The sequence below is a fragment of the Xenia sp. Carnegie-2017 genome, unplaced genomic scaffold (assembly GCF_021976095.1).
Source record: "Xenia sp. Carnegie-2017 unplaced genomic scaffold, XeniaSp_v1 HiC_scaffold_24, whole genome shotgun sequence".
Lineage (NCBI taxonomy): Eukaryota > Metazoa > Cnidaria > Anthozoa > Malacalcyonacea > Xeniidae > Xenia > Xenia sp. Carnegie-2017.
Genome location: NW_025813487.1, coordinates 16,711,576 through 16,735,968, shown reverse-complemented (window position 1 = coordinate 16,735,968; position 24,393 = coordinate 16,711,576). Strand labels below are relative to the sequence as shown.

Sequence of the window (24,393 nt, the reverse complement as noted above, 5' to 3'; positions counted from 1 at the left end):
GTGAAAAATTTTTCCTCTACAATTCTCAGTCTTCACAAGTTAAGTGTGATGTGTTTTTTTTTTCATACGAGTTGTAGGCAATGAGCAAGTTAACCTCGAGATTCGTGCGTCTGGTCAAGACACAGCCAGTAATTTGATACATTTGTTTGCTTTCTCGACGTGTCTTGTGAAGATTTTAGGAAAGGCTTTTGAGTTATACAGTATAAAAAAATACAGAGAGTTTTCCAAGAGACTGGGGAGAATGATAAGGTAATAGAGTCATACTTTGTGTTTCCACTTTATTTTCCTCTCATAAACTTCCTTAAGATGTTGATAAATTGAGATGGTGTGATTTTTTCTTGTTTACTCTCTCTCTCTCTCTCACTTTCTAGTAAAATCGTGATTTTTGTATCGCGATATTGGTTGGCGTATAAGACGGCATATGTTGAAAAATATGGCGAGAATGAGATGACTTTTCATTTTGCGTTTGGTACCGATTATTCTCTGGAGAAACTACAGTTGGAGTACGATCATTTTTTTATACGTTCATCTCAGCAGATTCTCATCGCTCAAAAGTATGTCCTCGTCATTACGTTGAGTGACAACTGAAATACCGTAAAACTAATGAAGTTTGTTTTTTGATATTGAAATTTTCATTATTTAGACTTGGTGTTTGGCAGTTTCTTATCGACATGCCTTTCTACTGCCTTTCCTCAAGCATGACTTGGGCTTCATATCGTTTTCTACACGATCGCACAAGTGATAAAGGTTCTCTTCATTCAATAGATGAACACATTTCCTCAAGCAATGATCTACCAGGTGATTACGTCAAGTAATCTCTTTGTTTTTAGAACTACTTTGTGTAAGATAGACTATTCATAACGTAGACAAATATTGGAATAATATATCAATGTTTAATGAAAAACTGCATGTATTGAAATAAGCTGAATGTTTTCTGGTTCGTACTTCCAAAGAAATGTAAAATCTTATTCGGCTTTGATTGCACTTGAGTGGAGCTCACATTTTCTTTCATTTGAATTTAGACACTTCAAGTCTTGTGGAAAGTTTTAAGTCGATGAACGAAACAGAGATCATCTTTCTGCTTACAACTTTTTCCAATATGGCTTGCGCCCGTTCTCTTGCAGATATGGATTTTATTCGTGCTGTGTCGCAGGAGATTTACGAGGTAAATATTTTGGAATAGACAAGTACAGCTAAAGAAATTTAGAATGTTGATAATTTGCAATAATTGATATTGTTGCAATGGTTTGGAACCTATCGGTTAGAATAAAAAGACAATTATCTTGTTAAATTGATATTGTTGCAATGGTTGGGAACCTATCGGTTAGAATAAAAAGACAATTATCTTGTTAAATTAGTGAAGTGCACTTGTATTACTTTTTATAAACTATTAAAATTTCTCTTTTTTCATGATTAAATCTACTTCCGTTATTAAGATCACATTTCTGAGCGACGAAGCTGTTCATTTTCTTCGAAAAACCGGTAAAGATCTTCTCGGCTCTATTTGTCAAAGACATTCTTTCATTATATCAATGCTCGTTGAAAGAGTTGAAAGTACTTTGGATTCTGTTAGAGAGGTATGTTTTTTTTTGTTCAAATTTAGCGTCTTTGTTTTTTTATTTCGTAATGGTTGCCTGTTTTTGAGCGTGAAAATAAATGTTAAACTGTTGTGTGGTCCATTGATTTTATTCAAAGTCTATAACGTAATGTGCAAAGATACTTTCATAGCCCAGAAAAGAAAGCCTTTTTCCTTTGGTTTGAATGAAAGACCTTTATACGTTTGATAATTTTCCATTTACAAATACAGGATTGTGTTGGCTTATTTCAAGCGTTACCAGTTGAGATGTGGAGACCGAAGGTTTCTGATATTCAAACGATTCGTAACTGGCTTCTTCGGTCGGCAGTGGAATCTCCTGAACATCAACTCTCTCGTTATTTACTCACAAATATCAATTGGCAGTGCAAGGTATTTTCTTGTACATTATTAAATGCATATGTCATGTTTTATTCTTGGAAAATTGTTTTAAGATACAACTTACGTTTAATTATGTGTCAGGAATTTGATGGCGATGTTTTGTTTTTACCGTTATGTTTACATCGAGCTGTTGCCATCATTGTTGTTGAGATATGCGCCTTGCGTTTGCCAAATAGACCTGGTGGTATTGCTATGGATGTTTTTAAAGAGGAGAAAAGTCTTTTTGGACAGGTTCGGACATTATGAGTTCTCGCTTACAGAATTCTCCAAGACTTCTTATACGGATAATATCGCTTTAATTACATACAGGCATCACAACTCGTCATCCAACCTTACAAAAGTTTAATGCAGCATTTTACAGATCAAGAGTTGCACAAATGGTTATGGGAGTTGGTTATGTTTCTTCATCTTCACGCGCATGACCGTTCGCGTTCGGTGATGCAGTTTACTGCTACGTCATCTCTATCGAATGAAACGGGTAAACTTGGTGTATCTCATTTGATATTCTTTGCATGAAATAAAACATGACTGTTCTTGAGTTGCGCAATTTTTTAAGATTGATTTGTTATATGATAAATGGTGATCAATGATGATCAAAACGCGATAAATATTTGACATATTTACAAATTATGATCGATTTATTTTAATGGTATTTGATAAACTAATTATAGAAGGCCATGTCATTTTGGATGTTTCTAAAGTTATAAATATTTCATTTTTGCAGTAACATCAAGCTATGAACAGCATGAGTTTTTTAAAAGTTTGTCAAAGGACGAACCTCCAGATTTGGATAATGACGAATCTTTGGTGAACATTTTGACTTCGGCAAAGAAAGATGGACCTCTCGCTTGTTATGTTGCTTTACAAATGTCAAATTATGGTCATGAGTAAGTTCCTTTAAAGAGCGTTTCATTTCTCGTTGTGATAATCATATGAATGCTTATGTAAAGATTTATTATACTGTGTGTTGTTAGCAAAATGAATAAGTGCCTATATTGTTTTATAAACGTTAACAATTTCCAACATTTTGTTATTAAGACTAACTATTTTCCACTCCACTCTTCTATTCCCTACTCCACTTCCACTCTTCCATATCCCCTGTTGCTCTCCACCTCCACTATTCTACTCCACTTCTACTCTTCCATATCCTGTTGCTCCTTCCACCTTCTATATCCCTGTTTTCCTTCTACTCTTCAATATCTCCTGTTGCTCTCCACTTCTACTCTTCAATATCTCCTGTTGCTCTCCACTTCTACTCTTCAATATCCCCTGTTTCTCTCCACTTTCACTCTTTTATATCCCCTGTTTCTCTCCACGTCCACTGTTCTATATCGCATATACTCTTTTGTCCTCAAACTCCGAGTAATATTGTTTATTAATCATGTGTTACCCCATACTTATCATATGTTATCCTTATTTTCATCTTAAATCCCAGTATTGTTTGTACAATGTACCTATAATGTTACTTTAATCTTTGTATTTAACTGAATGATTTTAGTCCGGAGAAAATGAAAGACACAGGTCTCGACTTTTTATTGTTGGTTCTTGATGACGGTCACGTGTTTCCTGCGTGCAGAATCATTGAAAACACTATCCCAGTATTCTTTGCTCCAGAACTCGTGTCAATCTCGGAAAGCACCAGGTTTGTGCTTATTGCTCCTCGCGAATGATTGTCTGAAGCAATTATTTAGAACCCAATCCCCTAGACGTGTACCTACCGTCATAGACACCGTCTTAAAGGTGACAAAATATAAAATTCATAATGAAAAATAAGCTAAAAAAGTTTAAAAACCAATCCTATCAAACATTTTAAGAATCAGACCTAGACTATCAAATTTGCAAAAGTTTATAAACTCACGAAAAGCAGATATTAGTCGTAAATAGCATTAGTTTTTGCCATCTTTCAAGATGGCAGCTTGCCTCACTCGTTACTATAGAATTTTGGTTCAGTCATATATCTCATAGTTTGGGTTCTAGGTCATTGATCTGAGGGGATTAATGCACCTCTTGACATGTTGTATGTGAAGCTAAACTGTTATTTTCTTCTCTTATTTTTTTGCAAAATCCATAGATTTACGAAAATCATTGATATTATAATACATTCTGAAGCTCAATGGAGGGAGGAAAAAGTCGTCGATATTTTATCTGGAATTATTCAGGTGGTAAACTCGTTGTTAAGCTCGTAAACTAAATATTTATTTGCTTTTTTTTGAACTACAATAAAACTAAAAGATTTTTTATACTGTCTCACGTACAGAAACATATCAAGAAGTCGACTTTTCCTCCTGATGAAAACCGTTCGCTTATTGCAGCAGAGTTTTGGTTGAGAGGACTGGGATCTATACCGAAATGGAATACGTGAGTCAGTTGGTGCATAGAATTCCCGGTTGTCGCCCCATTCTCCCATTTAGCATACGCTGTATTCTTGGTTATCTTATAAAACCGTATTTTTGTATACACATTGTATACATACACTTGATGATGTTGGCAGTTGCTTATTGTTAGAACATTGTTTTCTACATGTTTACAAAGGAATCTGGCGCGTGTCAAATGATGGAAGACTAAGTCGAGTTTGTGGCCTGTATGTGGCTTGGATTGTGATCATTTCTTTGTATTTTTTACAGAGACACAAATGTGTTGAAACCACTGAACGATTTATTACGAGTTGTGTTCAGAAATTGGAATACGAACGTTTTTGTCGTGAAATATTTTATGAGCAAACACGAGGTCTGTACAATAAAGCCTTCTTGTGAAAGAACTTTATAACGTGAAATGAAATGATCACTTAAATCATGCCTTTGTATTGGAAATTATCTATTTTTTACGATTTTATCACTGTCATATTTATTTATTTGTTAAATTGAATGTGTAATGTATGTATGTTTTCATGTTCAAAAATTGAATGAAACTTTTCAAAACTTTAACAAGACGTGCATTCGTGTTTACTGTTCAGAAAATGTTGAAGAATCTCAAGGACCAAAGTTTTCTTTCCTCTCTGTTGTCATTTGTTGTTTCAAATCCATCATCCGCAACTCTTCTTGATATTCAGGTAATTTTGTAATTTTAGGATATTGTTGGTTTTTAATGCAATGAAAAGTTCGCAGTTTTGTGATGAGTTACGAAAATTAAAACTATTCACAAAAAGTGTAGTGCAGTCATGAAGAGCATGCAATTTATGTTCTTGGGGATTTAATGTAGTCAGTGAATGCATCGAAGGTGATTTAGACAGTTTTTGTTGTTATTTGAAAGTTTGGATCATCTTTGGTCAACGATTGCCGAATCTCCGTGTACGTACATAATGGAATGAAAATATTAAAAATGTTTTATCTTCCATGAAGTCAATGGATGTTCACCTCATGATGCATAAATCAAAATTAATTAGGAGTTAATGGCGAAATGAAATAAATGCATGAAATATTTTATGATTAATTCCATAGTTTGTTGTTAAGATTTCTATTTATTGAAGTAGAAACTGAAAGTTTTTAATTTACTTTTATGATATGTTTTCACTCTAACCTTTTCTAAATCATTTGTCGATTTCGAAACGTCAGTGAAAGCTTCTTTGACAAATTTCATACAATATAAATGTTATAAACTATTTTTACCTTTGTTTTTTATTTTCATGCATTCAATAGACATCTTAAAAGATGAAATTTTTCTTAAACTTATCTCATTCTCTAGACATATTTCCAATACACGTACCTTTGTTACTATGTCATATGTGCTGAGTCATTATATCAAGAACAATGTGGTCTAAAATCTAGTCTTTCTAAGAAACTTTACGATAAACCCGACATGTGCATGGAGACGGCGTTGAAGGTTTGTTAACCGTTCTGAGAAAGAGCTTTAATCCCTTTATTGTAGCTGGAATGGCCTGAGAATTTGAACGCTCGGCTGCTATTGACTTTCTACTCTCTTTGTATCCGCAACTTTTTTGCTTGACTTTATTTTTCAAAATTTTTTAAATTTTTTTACACAATAAAAGTAAAACACTTGTAAGAGCCTAGATATTGCCTAGTCAAATTATCAAAATTTCGACGTTTTACACTCGCAGTATTTACAAATGACCTTAACATTCTGCCCCACTCCCCTTTTTGGCAGTTTATGCGATTGTTCGTTGTTCTCCAGTTATTCACATCGCACCATTTTAACTTTCACGCTCTGCTTCCTTGTATTTACAATTTATTTATTTTGTCTTCATTCTCCTACAGTTTCTATGTAGAAAAATTCTTCTAAAATGACCTTTATTTCTTCACAATAGAAAGTTCTGGCATCTTCGAAGGATATTGTTGCGATTCCCTCTTGTAATTTGGATATATATAGATGGGCTGATCTTGCTTTCTTTACTGATCACAAGCAACCAATTCTCGTCATTATTTGGCAAAAGTTTTTCGAAAATTTCTTACATCGCTCGCGTGATGATTCAGGGTAAGTTTTTTTTATTAATCATCTTAATTTAAAACCATAAAAGATTAAACAGCGGAAATTGCATTAAAAATCTTTTACGGGCATTTTTTCTGCATTTTTAAAACGCTTTGAAGTGTTTTCATTTCAAAGTTTTGATGCATGCTACAGAACATTCCTATAGCGTTAATTGAGGAAGGGGGTATTTCATTCATGTATTCAGTTGTGTCCTACTGATTTCTTTTAAAACAAATTTTCTTAAGGAATTAAGCAATTCACTTTTTAAAGAAATCAGTTGGGCACAACTGAATATATGAATAAACAGTCCCCCAATCAACGTTCATTGGACGGCTCTGAGCATGTTTGTTGTACAACAGTAGATTATCGTGAATGTATGTTAAGATTCACACACGCTATCCATTGTTGTACATTCACGATTTCCATTGTTGTACATTCACGATATCCATTGTTGTACATTCACGATATCCATTGTTGTACATTCACGATATCCATTGTTGTACATTCACGATATCCATTGTTGTACATTCACGATATCCATTGTTGTACATTCACGATATCCATTGTTGTACATTCATGCATCATAAATATGGCGGCAATTTTTGACGAAACATTTTTGATGAAACAATTTTTAATGGACAATACTTCCTGCGAAAAGACGGCCAGGAATCATCAAGCGAACATCAACATTGCCCTGTAGTGTTGAATCCAATTTTGTTAAATCTTCGTTTGCTCAAAGATTGTTGTCTTGTTGTGGTTCATTAAAACTTCCCAACGTCAAAACGTGACGCAGCGACAAAAACATCGTGGAACGCGCAAGTGGAGAAAAACGTGACGCAGCGACAAAAACATCGTGGAACGCGCAAGTGGAGAAAAACGTGACGCAGCGACAAAAAAATCGTGGAACGCGCAAGTGGAGAAAAACGTGACGCAGCGACAAAAACATCGTGGAACGCGCAAGTGGAGAAATGTTTATAATTAATTGTTCATCATTTGCATAATCATTGATGTTTTTATATCAAACGACATCACTTGTGGCAATTATTTGACATTTAGCACTTGGTTTTTTTCAAACAAATGGTTAAAGATGATAAATGATGGTTAAAGTTGGTAAATTTTCACGTGTAATTACTCCTAAGAAGGTGAAAAATCGTTTTGTCAACTCAATCTTTTAAAGATACAGATGATGGCTGCTACGTTGTTGAGAAGTTTTCTCGTTTTTGGTTTCTTTATCTGCGTCAATTGCGCGACAGACGATGGACCATCATTATCTCTATTCTTCTTGTATATATTTATCCCTGTCTTTGCTTTAATACTCTGCTGTTGCTTTTGTAGTATAGTTTATTATAGAAGTATAACACGAAATGAAACGAGAATGATGAGAAGAACATTAAATTCAACGACAGTTCCACCAACAACCCACAACAATAACACTTCATCACAAGTGAATGACCTTGATAATCCACCAACGTACTATGAGGATCAAACAACGTACTATGAGGATCCACCAAACTATGAGGATATTTTCCATTTGTATACATTACCTTCTTATAATGAAGCTTACACAGAAGAACAACCCACGTCTATTGTGAATCCACAGGAATTATTGCCTGATCCCATTGAATCCACAACACCATCCTTACTTCCTCCAAGTTACTCCGAAGTTTCCCCGTCAAATCCTGTACTACTTCAAGTATCATCTCTACCTTCGCAGTCACATTAGAGGCATGTTTCATGTAAATATTTTGATGTATTTTTGTTAAAATTCTGTGAAAGACTTTTGTATTCTGTGCTATGGTAACGCTGACACGATTATGCATAACAATATTCTCAAGAGTCTTATGTTGGCCTATTATGTTTGCAATGAAAATCCTCTTTTTGCCTGGCAAATCTGTGGCCACAATATTGAATCAAAGCTTTTATAATTTTCAAGTTGACATCGCAGTTGACGTTCATTGATCGACAATTGAAAATTTTTTGGTTGCTGAGTTACCATTCCATTTAAAAACGGACGACGAGACACAATACTCCATCTTACAAAGAATTTGGATGAAAGAAACGATAGCTTGAAGATCATTGTTGGCTATATAGATGTTGACCACAAAGAAAAATTCCGTTGACGAAAGAAGGCAGAAAGTCTACAGGATATTTTAAAGAATAAAACAATGGCGAAATTGTTGGGATTGTTGATATTTTTTAGTTTAATTATTGGCGTTAAATGCGAACCCGATGACGAAGTCCTGGTTTTAATAATATCTTTGGCTATGTTTGTTGTAATCGTAGCGAGCTGTTGTTGTCTGACTTATGTCATTAACCAATGTAGGAAACGTCGATCGCTAAACCTCAGAAGAAGAAGAACACAAACACAAACTGATCCCATTTTAATAAGTTACCGTACTAACCTGTCAAGTTTATCACAAAGTAATGGCCTGGATAACCCTCGTTTGTACCCTGATGATCCACCAAATTATGACGACATTCGTCACATGTATCCACAACCATCCCAGTATGAAGCATTCACGATACATCAATCAATGAAGTGGGTTTCTCTACATGAATCATCGCATTCAATCCAAACTAACACCTTAACCGTTTCTCCGCCAAGCTATTCTGAGTGTACCGAAGTATCCCCGTCAGACCCTGTTATACTACAAATGTCCACTTTACCCACGTCGTCAACTTAGGTGCATTTCACCAGTAAGAAACTTTTGAATATTGTCCTTACAATGTCCAATCAATTGTTTATCATTATTAACTCAATTAATTCTTTTATCGTCATCCGTCATGCAAACGCTTCAATGCCAACATTTGTTTTGTTTTGTGCTTCCATAACAAAACCATCTGTTGCACTGTTCGTTGTGCGAGGAACATCTCGTGATAATTTTCGATGCATCGAACGTGCGTAGGACGATGGTCGTCTTGTTTTCGTTGATAAAATTGTTTAAATTATCTCGCGATGAAATTATTCACATTTCTACCACCCATGGCTCATGCATAAAAATTTCTTTGTGGAGATTCCTTACTTATTATAATTTCTTTATGTAATCGCATGAAGAACAGCGTCATTTAATTTAAGGAAGGTCGCTCGAAAGTTTCGTTTTTATGCAGCTCATGCTTATGTGGAGGAAGTCCTTCGATTATAAAGGTCGTTTTTTTGATTTCCTGATGATAGAGAATGGCGATCTTTAAATGTTTGGTATTTTTTAGTTTGATTGTTTGCGTCACTAGTTCGAATCATTATAGCAAAGGAGGCAGTGACTATCTGGCATGGATGGTTGGATGTATTATTATATTTGTTTGGGTATTGGTGATTTGTTGCTGTTGCTTACGTCTTAAAACTACCTTATCACAAAATCGTCGTCAAGATATCGCAATCAACTCTCATACATTGCCAGCATTCGACACCGTAAATCCACCAGCGTACCCCGATGATCCACCAAAGTATGATGATGTTATTCACGCATACTCCTTACCATCCTACAATGAAGCTTGTGCGACAGGACAGACCGTATCTGATAATCCATCGAGTGAACCGCCGCAGTATCCTGTTGAATCCAGCACGCCATCCGAACCTTGTCCAAATCACCCCATGTGTACCGACGTGTCCACTTCAAATCCTTTAACGTTAAGCATTTCATCTCTTCCTTCACATCCACCTTGAGACTTATCATAGATATTTTGTGTATATAGTGTGTAATTTAAATATGTCTTCATCCAAATAGTTATATTTATCACATTTAATTGTATCAATATAATATAAAAACATTTCACCCACGCAACGTGGAATTTGCGGTATTTCTATAATATTTGACAACGGGAAGTCTATATTTACATGCTTCAAAAAACGTTTTTCGTGAACTATTGTTTATGAACTAGAAAGGAACTAGCAAGTCAGGTCATGTGGAGTTTTTCAAAAACCTCTCAGTTAAAAAGAACGTTGGTGAACCAACTAGAACTCTGGCATTTCATGAAGACATTAAAAAATCATACCTTCTTACAGCACTATATCAAAATCATACCTTTTTACAGCAATATATGACATGCTATTATTGCACGCTCATCACAATTTTGTACGATCTTGTGGTATATTTATAAACGTATAAATATATTATTTCATTATTATCAATAAAAATATACCTTCCTTTGAATATGCGTAATGTTGTTTTCAGTTTTCTATTATTAGCTATCTTTAGACAGCCCTCTCCCCTCCTGAATGAACGGGGAAAAAATTTCATCCATCACCCCTCCCCCCCCTTTCTTCAATGCAGTAAAATTGTTTATAGTTATATATAATGTAAGACAAAGCATCATTGACGCTTGGTGATGTTTATCTACGATGATCTATTTAACATTATTCATATATACAGTTTGTGTTTGCACATAGCATTTCTAAATAGGTACAATCCTGGCATATTTATTAAGTGCTTTGAGCCTTTTCGGAAGAAGGCGCGTAGCATTGAATTGACTCAATGAAATTGATAATTTCAGTCCTGAAAAATGTCCATTCAGTATATAATCACCGTTGTATAATAACATGCTGTTTACATATGCAGTATTTATATCATACACAGTATAGTTTATAAAAGATATTTTATTGCGTTGTTGAAGTGAATAATAATGAATTTGATTTGTTTTTGAATTATAGTATCTCTGAAGCCGGCAGTCTTGGTTTACGTTTCTTTGAGAGCACAGCTAACATTACGTATTTAAAGGTAAACTTTGATTTTCCAGCATTTTTTCAAAGTACTTATACATGAAAATCTTTATAGAAACTATATGTACGTTGTATCTCCTTGTTTTTTTTTGTTTAGAAACTCAAAGCTCGCCTCATTGGCACATCTGAATATTACAAAGAAAATGTGAATTCAGAGAACGGAACAGAAGTACTTTATAAAAAACTTGGGAGGTTTGTCTTCAATAACAATATTTAAACGTGTTTGTTTCATCATGCAAGGCTATAGCGCTTGGCTCTTTTATGTTTTTTGGCTTCTATAGACGTCCGTGCTATAGTTTGATGAATAGATTAAATGTTATTTCCAAATGTAATAGATGAGAAATAAACGACATTATGAAATAAATAAAATAAAACGCGTACGTTCATTGGTCTATTGCTATGTTCGCATCAGCAGGTGCAACTGATCAGCTCTCGAGTTCTCCCATAGGTCTCCTCGCCATGCACAAACCTGTGCAAACCATTGAACTAAAATACATGGAACGCTACCCGAAGCAAATAATTGAAGCCAAAGACACGCGAGATTACACCCAGACACGCGTGTTTAGTGTTTCGAGATTTTCTCGCGGAGTGAAAATTGATTGACTACACACGCGTGTCTGGGTGTAAAATTTGGCTTCGAAAAATTACTAGGCTTTTCTATTACAGGCAGCGTTCCATGCGTTATTGTTCAATGGTGCAAACATAGTATACATCTTAAAGGAAATCTTCCTTCAATGCACGAGAAATACAAGGAAATGTTTCTTGAATAATGGCCAGACTTAAGAGATACACCCATTTCATTTTTAGACTTTTCCAAACATTATCATTATGGTTAGACGAGCCTCGTCTTCACGATCCAACTTTATTCATACAAGGTCTTCCTTCGATCTATGACAGTGAACGTTTGGCTAGGATCCTAGAGCATGATGAGGTAATGTATGGATTACAAGGAATCCGCAAGACGTATATGGATACAATGTCGATAACATAAACTCATTTCTTATTCATATAGAGTTTGTGGTTTGACTGTATTGATTATGGGGCCGTTGACTATCAGATTAACTCTACGCTTCGATTTTGGTCAAAGTTTTATAAGGAAAGGCAAAGAAATATATGTGCGAAACAAAAAAGAACTTTGATTAAAAAACCTGGTATGTACTTATGCATCATTTTTTTATACCTCGTAAAGACTAGCTCTCTTTTGGGACACATGTAGTACACTAATTGAACTCGTGATATTATCCTAGCCGTGCCGCTGCTCTTACCCCAAATGTCCCCATCCATTCCTAAACTTTTCCTTAATTTTACTTGTTGCATTGTAATGTTATTGCTGTATTGTAACGTGATTTATATCCTTTTCTAAACAGAACGTGTTGCTTCTCACGACGCCATAAAGGATGTTAAAGAACCTCCAGTATTTAAAGTATTACCGACTCCTCAAAAAGAATGCGATGTCACAATGCTTATGGATAAATACAAAACATTGGAGTTGTTACAGAAGAATGTTGATGTTCTTATCGACAATTCACGGTATTAGCTGGAAGTGACTTTTCTCAGCTGTAAATTTTAGCTTCTTGTATTGAACTGTTGGCATACATATGTCTGGAAGTTATACGGGTTAAATTATGCTCTTCTTTTCATAGAAAGTTCATGTTTAAACTTTCCACACACTCATCTCTTGATCACGAGTACCTTGAATGTCTAAGGCATATGCACGAAAACGTAGAGACGCAGGTAGCCATAATGCAACGTGTTTCTCCCAGTTTAAACGTAGTGTTTTATCGGTGTCTTTCCATCTTGTTTATGTTGATGAAGATAAAGTTACTTCTTTATTGTTCACTTCTCATTCATAGTTTGATGATTGGAAATATATTTTTTGTTTTGTAGCTTCGTGTAAATATTCCATGTAATAAGCAAGGAGCGTCTAAGAAAGGTTGCAAAGGAGCGGCCAATATTGTCGTCACGGTGATTTTTGTGTAATTTTATACGAAAGGACAACTGAACATCAAAAATAACAATGCTTGCTTTTTTTACCAGTTCAAAGAAAAGAAAACGAATGAAGTATTAGTCGAGCGCGTGAAACGAAATCGATACGAGCTTCAAAGTTTAACTCAAAGGATAGTTCATGAAATGCCCAATGATATTTGCTTGAGTGCTTTGAGCGTCGAGAAGACACTGACGTAAGTACAATCATACGAATCTGTTGATGCGCGTAAAATTATTCTACGATTGAATTGAATATGACTAGAAGACTACCTACTGTCAAAGATTTGAAGCTTTTCCCATTTCTTCCACATCTTTCGCACGCCCGCCCCCAAGGAAAGATTATTACGACAGCTAGATAATACGCGGGCTCAGGCATGTTTACCTAAAGGTAGCACTCCAGCTATACATTTAGTTCAATGTTCTTTACGTGTAAAGCAATTTTAGTGATGTAAAAATACGTGTAAAAACACAGTCTGTATTTTTTGGCTTTGTCAAGGGAGATATTTTCTATTTTAGATTGCTTCTGAGGCAGTGGAAGAGTTGTCAGAATCCAGGAATTTCTCGTTAGTATTTTTTTTTAGATTTTCACGATAACCACGACCCGAATGTCTCAATTATATGTTTATTTTTTTATTAGAAAAGTTTGAAGAAATTGGCTGCAGTACTTTTTATATGTTTATTGATGCAATGTCGGATACGGTGAGAGAGTTTCCTTCCACAATGCAATTCTTTTCAACATGCGTGGATCTGCTCGGAAAGGTTTGTTACATTTTACCCTTTTACTAAGAATATAAATATAGAGTTTTTCATATCAGTGAACAGGATAACATACACTTCTCTATGGTTGATCACAGTGCAGCATACACTTTTCTATGGTTGATTACAGTGCAGCATACACTTTTCTATGGTTGATTACAGTGCAGCATACACTTTTCTATGGTTGATTACAGTGCAGCATACACTTTTCTATGGTTGATTACAGTGCAGCATACACTTTTCTATGGTTGATCACAGTGCAGCATACACTTTTCTATGGTTGATTACAGTGCAGCATACACTTTTCTATGGTTGATTACAGTGCAGCATACACTTTTCTATGTTTGATTACAGTGCAGCATACACTTTTCTATGGTTGATTACAGTGCAGCATACACTTCTCTATGGTAGATTATAGGGCAGCATACACTTCTCTATGGTTGATTATAGGGCAGCACACACTTCTCTATGGTTGATGACAGTATAACATACACTTCACTATGGTTCATGACAGTATAACATACACTTCTCTATGGTTGATGACAATATAACATACACTTCTCTATGGTTGATGACAGTAGAACATGCACTTCTCTATGGTTGATGACAGTATAACATACACTTCTCTATGGTTGATGACAGTATAACATACACTTCTCTATGGTTGATGGCAGTAGAACATACACTTCTCTATGGTTGATGACAGTAGAACATACACTTCTCTATGGTTCATGACAGTAGAACATACACTTCTCTATGGTTGATGACAGTTTAACATACACTTCTCTATGGTTCATGACACTATAACATAAACTTCTCTATAGTTGATGACAGTGTAACTTACACTTCTCTATGGTTGATGACAATATAACATACACTTCTCTATGGTTGATGACAGTATAACATACACTTCTCTATGGTTGATGACAGTATAACATACACTTCTCTATGGTTGATGGCAGTATAACATAAACTTCTCTATGGTTGATGACAGTATAACATAAACTTCTCTATGGTTGATGACAGTATAACATACACTTCTCTATGGTTGATGGCAGTATAACATAAACTTCTCTATGGTTGATGGCAGTATAACATAAACTTCTCTATGGTTGATGACAATATAACATACACTTCTCTATGGTTGATGACAACATAACATACACTTCTCTATGGTTGACGCAAGAAATACTCATTTTTTTCAGACTTTCATTATGGACAATCCAACACAAACGGAGGTTCTTTTACGGGCTATTTTGGCCCATCCCAAAATCGTTGGTATTTTATTGCCAATATTTCAACCCAGCACTGCCTTGGAAGATTTTACTGAAATGTACGAAAACATTATTCATACAAATCTCCATGTTGAAGTGAAATTTTCTTTACTCTCCAAGGTGAGGAAAACTCGAATATAAATTCAAGTAGAATCATGTTATGAATTCCTGCATGATCATACGCACATAAACAAACATGGGGCTAAGACTTACACGAGATTTGAGAACCTAGAACATTTGGGATACTAGTCCGCTACTCTTACTGTTAAGGTTTTAAGCCAACGGGGATTAGAGACGAGTTAAATCGCTTATAAACTGAATGTAGACGAGTTGTTTTTGTCTTAGTGACATGTTTTTCCATGTGCGTATAACTGTGTCAGAATTCATAATGTGATTATCTGACGATGGCTTTGGATAATTTCTAGTAGATGTTGTGGGATAAAAGGCTTTACTTAATGGATAATTTCTAGTAGATGTTGTGGGATAAAAGGCTTTACTTAATGGATAATTTCTAGTAGATGTTGTGGGATAAAAGGTTTTACTTTATGGATAATTTCTAGTAGATGTGGGATAAAAGGTTTTACTTTATGGATAATTTCTAGTAGATGTTGTGGGATAAAAGGCTTTACTTAATGGATAATTTCTAGTAGATGTTGTGGGATAAAAGGCATTACTTAATGGATAATTTCTAGTAGATGTTATGGGATTAAAGGCTTTACTTAATGGATAATTTCTAGTAGATGTTGTGGGATAAAAGGCTTTACTTAATGGATAATTTCTAGTAGATGTTGTGGGATAAAAGGCTTTACTTAATGGATAATTTCTAGTAGATGTTGTGGGATAAAAGGCATTACTTAAAGGATAAATATCTTATCCTCGAATAGTTCAACTTCCGTACATGGCTGAACTCCAAACCAACTTTATCGAAGAGGATGTCAATGATGAAAGTTCTATTTACTGCGCTGTGTGATTGTGGCTTTGAGCCTCCTGTCCAAATTACCATGTTGTCAGAGGTAAGAAACGAATCCTCTGTAATATGGTTGCATGGGAATGGGGATCCTATGATGTACCATGGTGTACATTGTATAGGTCCTACAGAATAGGGGACTCGATGCTTTTTTCTTTATTCCTAATAATGACAATATTTTACCATAGAACTACCTAAGGAAATCGAGCGTTCTTCTCAAATACCAATTTCCCGACTTATTTGGTGAAACATTAAGTTTGCTCATTCACGGTAAATTTTAATGATATAAACACTACCATCTTTGTTAAATCTTTAACCATGTGAACCATGTATGGTCTCTTTAATAATGTATGTAACATAATCTCATCACCATCTCACATCTTACTGTGTTTCTTGTTTATCTCTTAAGGATCTGCCAATCACTGTCTTTGCGTGAAGTCTTGGAACGAATTTCTTATTACGACAAGGATTTTGGTTGAAGACTTGAGCAAACGAGAACTTAAATTAAATACATACCCCCCGTTTCTTATAAGAAATGAACAGGTATGATGGGGGTTGGGGTGGTAAATGAAATTAAGGTTTAAAACTTGATAAGACTTGATTTAGACCTTTTTTTAATGTGATATATCCGTATGATATGGTTTATTACTTTAAACATAGCGCCACCCGTATACTGACTTCAAACTTTCAATACTAACTGCGTGCTTTCATTCTACATAGGTTATCGAGACTATATCATGGTTGACAAAATATTTTAACGATCAACGGCAATCTTGTCCCGTTGGATCTAACGAAGGACTGTTTACCTTTTGGAAGCCGTATCTTGGATCGTTGAGCGCGCTTTATGAATATACGTCACGTCAGAGTATTGCTGCATACGAAATGCAGCTTTCCGAGCAAAATATTGAAGGTAATTTTTTTATAATGGTTTTTCAAGTTTTGTTGTTCGACGGTACAAAAGAACTGCGGATCGATTTACTTTTCAGTGATAAAATTTTTATGGAACAGCATCTCTGATTTCTTCTTTCCATGGATTTCTCCCTTCTATATCAACAAACAGGCCAAGTACTACATCTTTTTTTGATTTTTTATTCATCATCTTTAATGAGTCAAATTGTGAAGTTTTTATCGTTGTCCTTTGTTACAATCCATTCAGTTGAGAGAACGAAAAAGTTACGGCTTGAAATTAATATTTTACTCATTTGAAATTAATGTGTAGTAAGCTCTCGCTTCCGTGGAGCGAGATGGAAGAACCTGAAGCTTTGCAGTTTGTCGATCTCTATGTCCAAGTTCTTGTATATTTTGGGGATTTTCTTCCTGGTATGTATAGAAGTTAAGAAGTTTTCAAGTACTCTACCATGCATGGATATGAAGCGATTTTAGAGTAGATTTATCTAAACGATCAATGTGGAGGGAGATGTTTGCCTAGCGGCAAGCGAATTTTCATTATGAATATGATAATTTAACATAAGACTTTTGATGATTTCCAATTTAACGACAACAAATTAGAACTATGTTGTCTTTAAATAAGAAATGTGTTATCTTTAAATTAGAACTATGTTGTCTTTTAATTAGAACTATGTTGTCTTTAAATAAGAAATGTGTTATCTTTAAATTAGAACTATGTTGTCTTTAAATAAGAAATGTGTTGTCTTTAAATAAGAAATGTGTTATCTTTAAATTAGAACTATGTTGTCTTTAAATTAGAACTATCTTGTCTTTAAATTAGAACTATGTTGTCTTTTAATTAGAACTATGTTGTCTTTAAATTAGAACTATGTTATCTTTAAATTAGAACTATGTTGTCTTTAAATAAGAAATGTGTTATCTTTAAATTAGAACTATCTTGTCTTTTAACTAGAACTATCTTGTCTTTTAATTAGAACTATGTTATCTTTAAATTAGAACTATGTTATCTTTAAATTAGAACTATGTTGTCTTTTTTGTTAGTTCTATCCAATGGCAGACCAAATATCCTTTCCTTGGTTTGGGAACTCTACACATCACTTTCATCCATGCCTTCGCTTCCTTCTCATTTCTATCGTGTGTATCACGCAAAGTTTTCGCACTTGCAATGGGCTTTGTTCCATCCAAACGTCACTCACATGGAATCAATGTCACAGGTAATATATAGCTCATCGTTCTTACGTAATGTTAGCGTCCTATAGAAAGAAAGAACGATTTTCGTTCAATGGAATGTTTCTTTCTCTTACAGATCTGTTCATCAAACTTGAAAAGTCAAAGCTTTATGTTGGACATTGTTTGTAAGATCCCGTGGGAAGATATTTTGGAGCATTATCGGTTTGTTTCCATCAGAATCTTTCCATTTGAGTTACATATATTCACAATAATTTTAATAAACACTTGGCAGTATTGTGATAAGAGACAAAAATCTTCCTTTTCATTCATCGCTATATAGTTATTGAGCACTAGAGCGTCGCATGTTAACGTTTCGGTTGACGATTTCGGCTCCTGTGACTAAGCGAGCTTTTCACTCTGAAAGTGGTAGAAATAAGGCCAATTGGTCGTAGTCATGACTATAAAGTCGAACAGTTGGCTGAGTGAACTGTGCATGCAATGCTCGAAAAGGCAGTGTTTGTTTAAAACTTTATAAAAGTTTGCACTGTCTTCGAATCTCTTGTCTGTTTTACATTCGCTTGTTTGAATGGATTTCCTATATCTAGCGACGATGTATTTTTAGGTCAATGGAAAGAGCGTCCTCTTTCAGGTTGTTTGAAAACCATCTTTTCAACATTTTGATTGTACTGAACAACGATAAAACGTTTATAAATACCAAGGTAGGATCTTTTTCACGACGCGTGTTTGTAATGCTTTATTTCTCTAAAATCACGCTTGTACCTTACAGGAAAACGGAATCGCCAATCTCATAGAGAAGGCCACGAAATATGATTGGAATGCGCTGGATGGAATGTAATTCAACATTGATCTATTTCTCAAACATCGGTCACTTTCCTTTACGTAGAAATTCTGTTGTTTTTTTTTGCGTAGAACTTTTCGCAGCGTCTTAGATTGGTTTGTAGCCAACTGTGATTCTCGTCAAATTCTCGATTTCTCTTCAACGATGTGGAACACAGTTCGGTAAATTCACATTTCTTCATCTGTTCTAGATTCATTGATGTTTGCTCAATTTGAAATACATTTATCTTCCTTCTCCAGATTGCTGGAAAACGTTTGTTTGCTCTCTTCCTGCTCTGTTACTACTCAACAAACTTACGCTGTATGTATTTGATTTTTAAAACCAAATTAACATTAGTTTGAATATAGCATTGATTTTTATTGAGATTGCAATGGGATTATATTCAACCACAATTTCTACTATTTCTTGTCGGTAGGATATTCCTGAGAAGCGCCTACACTATTTCAACTCCATTGTCAAGATATTATCCAAATGTTCTAGCATTCCAGACTTTTCCCCAACCTTATATTGTCCAATAGTTGAACATCTAATGGACTCTGTTCTAGTTGCCTGCCCTTCAGGTTGGTAAGATGACGTGACAATACTTCATTTAAATTTAATTATAATATTATCCATAGTTATTAAACAATATAATCAGATGATTATATGTTGAGATTGTCTATAAACAAATCACATCATGTTAAAAACAATTTATTTCAGATCCAGTGAGCAACATTCAAGCAATTGTATGTCAATACATGGAGATTTTAAATTTTTTAAACATCTTGCCAGCCAAAGCTAAACTCACTGATATGGTGTTGGAAGCGATACAAGAGAAAATCCGTGATCTTAAACGAACAGATTTAATCATGGCTGTGATTATAGCCTCTTGTCATTCACTTACAACTGTTAGCTTGATGGTCCAACTCGTTGAGGTTGCTATAGAAACGCATTTTAGTAATAACATTACGTATACCGAGTCACGTGAAAGTTTGATCGAACCCTGGAGTGATGTGCTAAGATCAGTTGTTGTTCCTCAGCTATCTCAACGTGTTTTTGTACAAGGTAACTAGAACCAACGGTGAAACACATAATGAATAGTTTTGAATAGTTTTTCTTTGCTACATAATTGTGTATTGGTCTTGTTATTCTTAAATCACTGTATATTCTTATATGACTATATATTCTTATATGACTATATATTTATATATGACTATATATTCTTATATGACTATATATTCTTATATGAATATATATTCTTATATCACCATATCACTGTTGTTCAAATTATGGAATGAGGTAATTGTTAATATTTTTTGTAAAACCTTTTTCTTTAGAATGCATAAACAACTTAACTGTTCTTACTCTGTATACGTACACTGTACAAAGTTTATCTCTGTGTCAAAGTTCTGTGGAGGAATTTGAAATGTTAAAGGATTTAGTTAAATGGACAGCAAGTATTAAGCCAAGGTGAGAATTTCGTAAGATTTTGTTGAAAGTAAATGTGTAGACTTTATTCCAAAGCCATCATCAGAGTATATACATAATATATTAATCCTAAAACGGTTTTCGAATATGCACATGAAAAACATGTGACTTGAACTCGCACCTTCGGGATACTAGTCCGCTGCTCTACCTATTGAGCTACAAGCCCACGGGGGATTGGAGACAAGCCCACGGGGATTGGAGACGAGTCAAATCTCTTTTACTCTGATGATGGCTTTGGAATAAAGTCGAAACACGGTGCCATCCAGTAAACTGCTATAGTGGCAAGAATCTCTCGTCCATACGCAGTTTAAAAGAGATTTGACTCGTCTCCAATTCTTGTGGGCTTTGTAGCTCAACAGGTAGAGCGGCGGACTAGTATCCCGAAGGTGCGAGTTCAAATCTCGTCCAAGTCACATGTTTTTCATGTGCATATTCGAAAACCGTGTTAGGATTAATATATTATGTAAATGTGTAGGTTATAGATGTAAATCAAATGATGTAAAGATTCTTTAAATCGAAAGTAAATTAAAAAAGACGTCCGAAATCATCGTCATAATCTTTTTCTTATTTAGTAACGCGGACATGGAAAGTAAAATTGTTTTACTGTGGCATAAAATTTTGGAGCTTCTTGTTCGTTTGATGAGCAGCGAAAATAAACAGCGAGATCTTACCCAACAAGTCGACTTTCTTGTGCCATACATACTTCATGTGGGGGAAGACAGGGTTACGACTGGATTATTAGGGGTAATTGGTTTAGGTAGAAAATCTCCACTAAGTCCAAGGTAAGAATGATGAGGATTTGAAATATTTGCTGACTGAAAAAGTTATTAAACGCTTTATTTTCTTTATGTAGTTTTCGTTTTCTATCTCGGGCTTTAGCTACTTTTCTCTCAGCTCAAGTAACATCATTTGGTAAGCTAAGAATAAAGGCGAGTTCTGTTGAAAATGTTTCTCTTAAAAACGTAAGTAAACTGTTTTACTGGATTTCTAATATGGAATTTGCAGATTCAACGTTCGTTATTGCTTCTGAATACAGTATTTTTAAAGCCTATTTTCTTAGCAGCCTGGCATATTATCGGAGATGGTCGCCACACAAAGAACTCTAACTGCGTTCCGTAATTTGGAGTCGCTGCGCTCGAATAAAACTTATGTAAGTTGTGTTGAACATGTTGAGTTTGCTTGTAAGTTCATAGTGAATCCAGAAAATTGCCTTTTGGACGGACCTCGTTTTCTCAAGCAACTTACAAAAGAATTGTTTAAAGACAAGGCCTATCTTGGGTTTGCTGTGGAATGATACAGCGGGGGATCTTCGTGGATACACGTGAAGACTAACGAAGGTTGGAAGTCATTATGATATTACGTTTGTTCTTATACTCTAATAAAAATAAGGTTCTGCTTGGGGTTTTTCGCTGGCCACGTCTTACATATTGTGCTAAACATTATTGACCGGCCAAAAAATTTGACGAACCGAAAAGTTTGATGAACTGAAATTTTTGGCGAGCCGAAACATTGTCTAACAGCAAGAATGACCCACTACATTCATACGTAAATGAGCGCCATGCGGGCATGGTACTCTCATCATATATAACAAATATATAATATATATTTTAATGACGTATAAAAAATTTCAAAACTTGACTTCAGGATATTACTGGAGTGATAATTGATCCAATCCATTTAATATTTGAACAAAGATAATCACTGTATTAATGCTCTATATCTTACACGAAACTCTTCATCATTTTCTTAAGTCTTAAAACCTCTCTTCCATATTGGTATTTTGATGCTTCTGTGTTGAGTCGCGAAGACTCGCAGTTGCGATATTGTTTCTTTGGTAACGTGGTACTGCACTCTTTGTGATGGAAGTGATGAAAGATACCGCTGTCCGGTGCTCGTATGACACGAATTTCGCCTTGTCTGACATATTTTTGATGCAATTTGACGTCTTCAGTTCCCCATCCACTGATATTGAGGTCAAAGCCACCAACACGAAAGTAATCTTGACGATGATGACACGCCATTCCGTACCCATGGATACGCCAATATCCGGTCTTTCTGGCTGAAATATATATCATCTATTTGTGTGAGTTTCAGACTTTGTTTTAAACTAACGACTTAATAAATATTCCTTTTGATAACTTACATATTTTCCATAATTTATCTGTTTCCTGTCGTACGTAGTATGGATTGTAGTAATTGAACACGATTGGAAAGTACACTGAGCCCGCTGGTTTTGTAAACATGCGACACCGTTCGAGAAAATCCGGTTCAAATGAGATATCTACATCACAAAAAACATCAACACATTTTCATCACCTTTCCACTGAGTTGCTGCTACATGAAGTAATTGTCCACGATTGAAACTTTCTTTTTTCGTCAATAGGTTGAAGTTTGTAAAGCTCGTTTCTTTTCGTAAATTATTCAACAATTTTAGCACATTCTTAACTCCTTTCTCACCACTATATACCACCGTAAGGTATACGTTTTCGTTGCGTTGCAGACAAACGCGTTTGAAATGATGGAGATATTCTTCAAATCGCTCCAGCCTTCCTTGTAGTGGTACAATGATGTTCACTAATGTATCGAGGTTTGTTTTACAGGTGGAGAAAGTAGGACAAAGGGGGATAAAGGTTGTGCAAGTGTTACACCATAGGTTTCGCGTCTGTTTGCCGACTTTGCTTCTAAATGAATCTCGTACTGTACACCAAGGTTTGCATTTTCACGAAACAAGCCCGTTTTTAATGTTAGATTGACATTTGATGTGAATTTCATAGATTTCTTAACAAATATCTTCGCTTCATCTGAAGCACGTGATAGATGTTCGTGCTTTCCTTGTCTCTGAAAACTTTCTTTTGTGAAAACTTTACTTGGACGAGCGATAGAATTTACTTGATAAAGTTTTTCTGCCGAAAACATATTATATGCAACGTCGTTCGTCGACTGTAGGATGTGAGAAAATCAGCTTTAGCGATAACTTGTCCATTGTTTAACTTTGTGTTGGACTCTAAGTCTTCGTTACCTGGAACCGTGTCGTCTCTTTCCTCTTGTAAATTACATTTATTCTTAATGCTGTTCAACTCACGAAGCAAAAAATTAACCCGTTTCTGTAAGTGGCGAATTATATTGTCTTTCATATCATCTGTCATTGCTTGTAATGTGGCACGTTTTCTATGACTCCATTTCCTTCGTATTAATGTTGTACGATTATTAATTTTCCTTTCCCCTTTCAGGAGGATCTGTTGATCTGTATAAGTTACATAGAGCACAACACATGCAGTATATAGTGTGATGAAAATCACAATACTCGTCAACGTCCTTACGTTCAACTTCATTGAAATTGCTTTTCACTATAGTGGTTTATCATCAACTCTGACATATTGCTGTATGTCTTGTAAACAAGATTTGCATGTTCTCTGTTATGTAAATTGATTATTTAATGAAGTAAGCGTCGCTTGGTTTTGTCAAAGCGACTCCTTCAACACGATGAAGACATATGTTTTATCTTATGCTTTAACTTTATTCACAAGAATTTCCCTTTTATCTTGAAATGTCTTTGACATCCTCCTCTGTACATTCTCGATCACCTGTAATAAACTGCAAACATTGTATTTGAATTTCTGTGACTTTAAATGAAATTCCCGTAGCACTCTTGTATCAGCAATTGTGACGAAAATGTATCAGACCTGTAGATGTAACAGAAAAGGGTACAGTTGGATTTCCTCCTTACTTTAAACTCGTACGTTTCTCGCACTAAAGTGTTGATGATGACGACTTTTATTTCACACTTCGATGGTGAACGAGAGTACGAGAATAAAATCGTCACGCGTTTTAGGTTTTTGTGATAGTGGCTCAGCGACTAGGATACTTCTTCTCGAGCACGTGACTAAACTTCTC

General features: G+C 35.1%; 1 protein-coding gene and 1 long non-coding RNA gene across 4 annotated transcripts in view; one reads left to right on the top strand and one right to left on the bottom strand.

The window, feature by feature from the left end:
* Window positions 1-22,197, top strand: part of LOC124450689 (ectopic P granules protein 5 homolog) — a 27,092-nt gene extending 4,895 nt beyond the window's left edge. Inside the window, exons 12-56 of one of the 3 annotated variants that reach the window (XM_047001321.1) lie at window positions 78-249; window positions 372-554; window positions 644-798; window positions 1,023-1,165; window positions 1,437-1,577; window positions 1,808-1,966; window positions 2,057-2,206; window positions 2,285-2,453; window positions 2,700-2,862; window positions 3,474-3,617; window positions 4,047-4,134; window positions 4,233-4,333; window positions 4,600-4,702; window positions 4,929-5,024; window positions 5,657-5,794; window positions 6,237-6,403; window positions 11,043-11,109; window positions 11,209-11,303; window positions 11,919-12,042; window positions 12,124-12,262; window positions 12,479-12,641; window positions 12,755-12,845; window positions 12,999-13,076; window positions 13,149-13,291; window positions 13,614-13,660; window positions 13,735-13,856; window positions 15,059-15,247; window positions 16,012-16,140; window positions 16,283-16,364; window positions 16,504-16,637; window positions 16,815-17,004; window positions 17,081-17,159; window positions 17,314-17,414; window positions 18,045-18,217; window positions 18,310-18,395; window positions 18,796-18,892; window positions 18,961-19,025; window positions 19,104-19,193; window positions 19,272-19,332; window positions 19,448-19,592; window positions 19,732-20,076; window positions 20,349-20,481; window positions 21,072-21,281; window positions 21,353-21,461; window positions 21,560-22,197. In XM_047001321.1, the coding sequence (XP_046857277.1) occupies window positions 78-249; window positions 372-554; window positions 644-798; window positions 1,023-1,165; window positions 1,437-1,577; window positions 1,808-1,966; window positions 2,057-2,206; window positions 2,285-2,453; window positions 2,700-2,862; window positions 3,474-3,617; window positions 4,047-4,134; window positions 4,233-4,333; window positions 4,600-4,702; window positions 4,929-5,024; window positions 5,657-5,794; window positions 6,237-6,403; window positions 11,043-11,109; window positions 11,209-11,303; window positions 11,919-12,042; window positions 12,124-12,262; window positions 12,479-12,641; window positions 12,755-12,845; window positions 12,999-13,076; window positions 13,149-13,291; window positions 13,614-13,660; window positions 13,735-13,856; window positions 15,059-15,247; window positions 16,012-16,140; window positions 16,283-16,364; window positions 16,504-16,637; window positions 16,815-17,004; window positions 17,081-17,159; window positions 17,314-17,414; window positions 18,045-18,217; window positions 18,310-18,395; window positions 18,796-18,892; window positions 18,961-19,025; window positions 19,104-19,193; window positions 19,272-19,332; window positions 19,448-19,592; window positions 19,732-20,076; window positions 20,349-20,481; window positions 21,072-21,281; window positions 21,353-21,461; window positions 21,560-21,793 (5,993 nt within the window). In that variant the 3' untranslated portion in view covers window positions 21,794-22,197. Of the gene's footprint in view, window positions 1-71; window positions 250-371; window positions 555-643; window positions 799-1,022; window positions 1,166-1,436; window positions 1,578-1,807; window positions 1,967-2,056; window positions 2,207-2,284; window positions 2,454-2,699; window positions 2,863-3,473; window positions 3,618-4,046; window positions 4,135-4,232; window positions 4,334-4,599; window positions 4,703-4,928; window positions 5,025-5,656; window positions 5,795-6,236; window positions 6,404-11,042; window positions 11,110-11,208; window positions 11,304-11,918; window positions 12,043-12,123; window positions 12,263-12,478; window positions 12,642-12,754; window positions 12,846-12,998; window positions 13,077-13,148; window positions 13,292-13,613; window positions 13,661-13,734; window positions 13,857-15,058; window positions 15,248-16,011; window positions 16,141-16,282; window positions 16,365-16,503; window positions 16,638-16,814; window positions 17,005-17,080; window positions 17,160-17,313; window positions 17,415-18,044; window positions 18,218-18,309; window positions 18,396-18,795; window positions 18,893-18,960; window positions 19,026-19,103; window positions 19,194-19,271; window positions 19,333-19,447; window positions 19,593-19,731; window positions 20,077-20,348; window positions 20,482-21,071; window positions 21,282-21,352; window positions 21,462-21,559 lie in introns of all 3 variants that reach the window. The other 2 variants (XM_047001320.1, XM_047001318.1) reach the window with 2 other exon arrangements.
* LOC124450697 lies at window positions 22,148-24,393 on the bottom strand. The gene is made up of 2 exons (XR_006950174.1): window positions 22,643-24,393; window positions 22,148-22,558 (listed from the first exon to the last, which is right to left on the bottom strand). It is a non-coding gene; the product is annotated as an uncharacterized LOC124450697 (long non-coding RNA).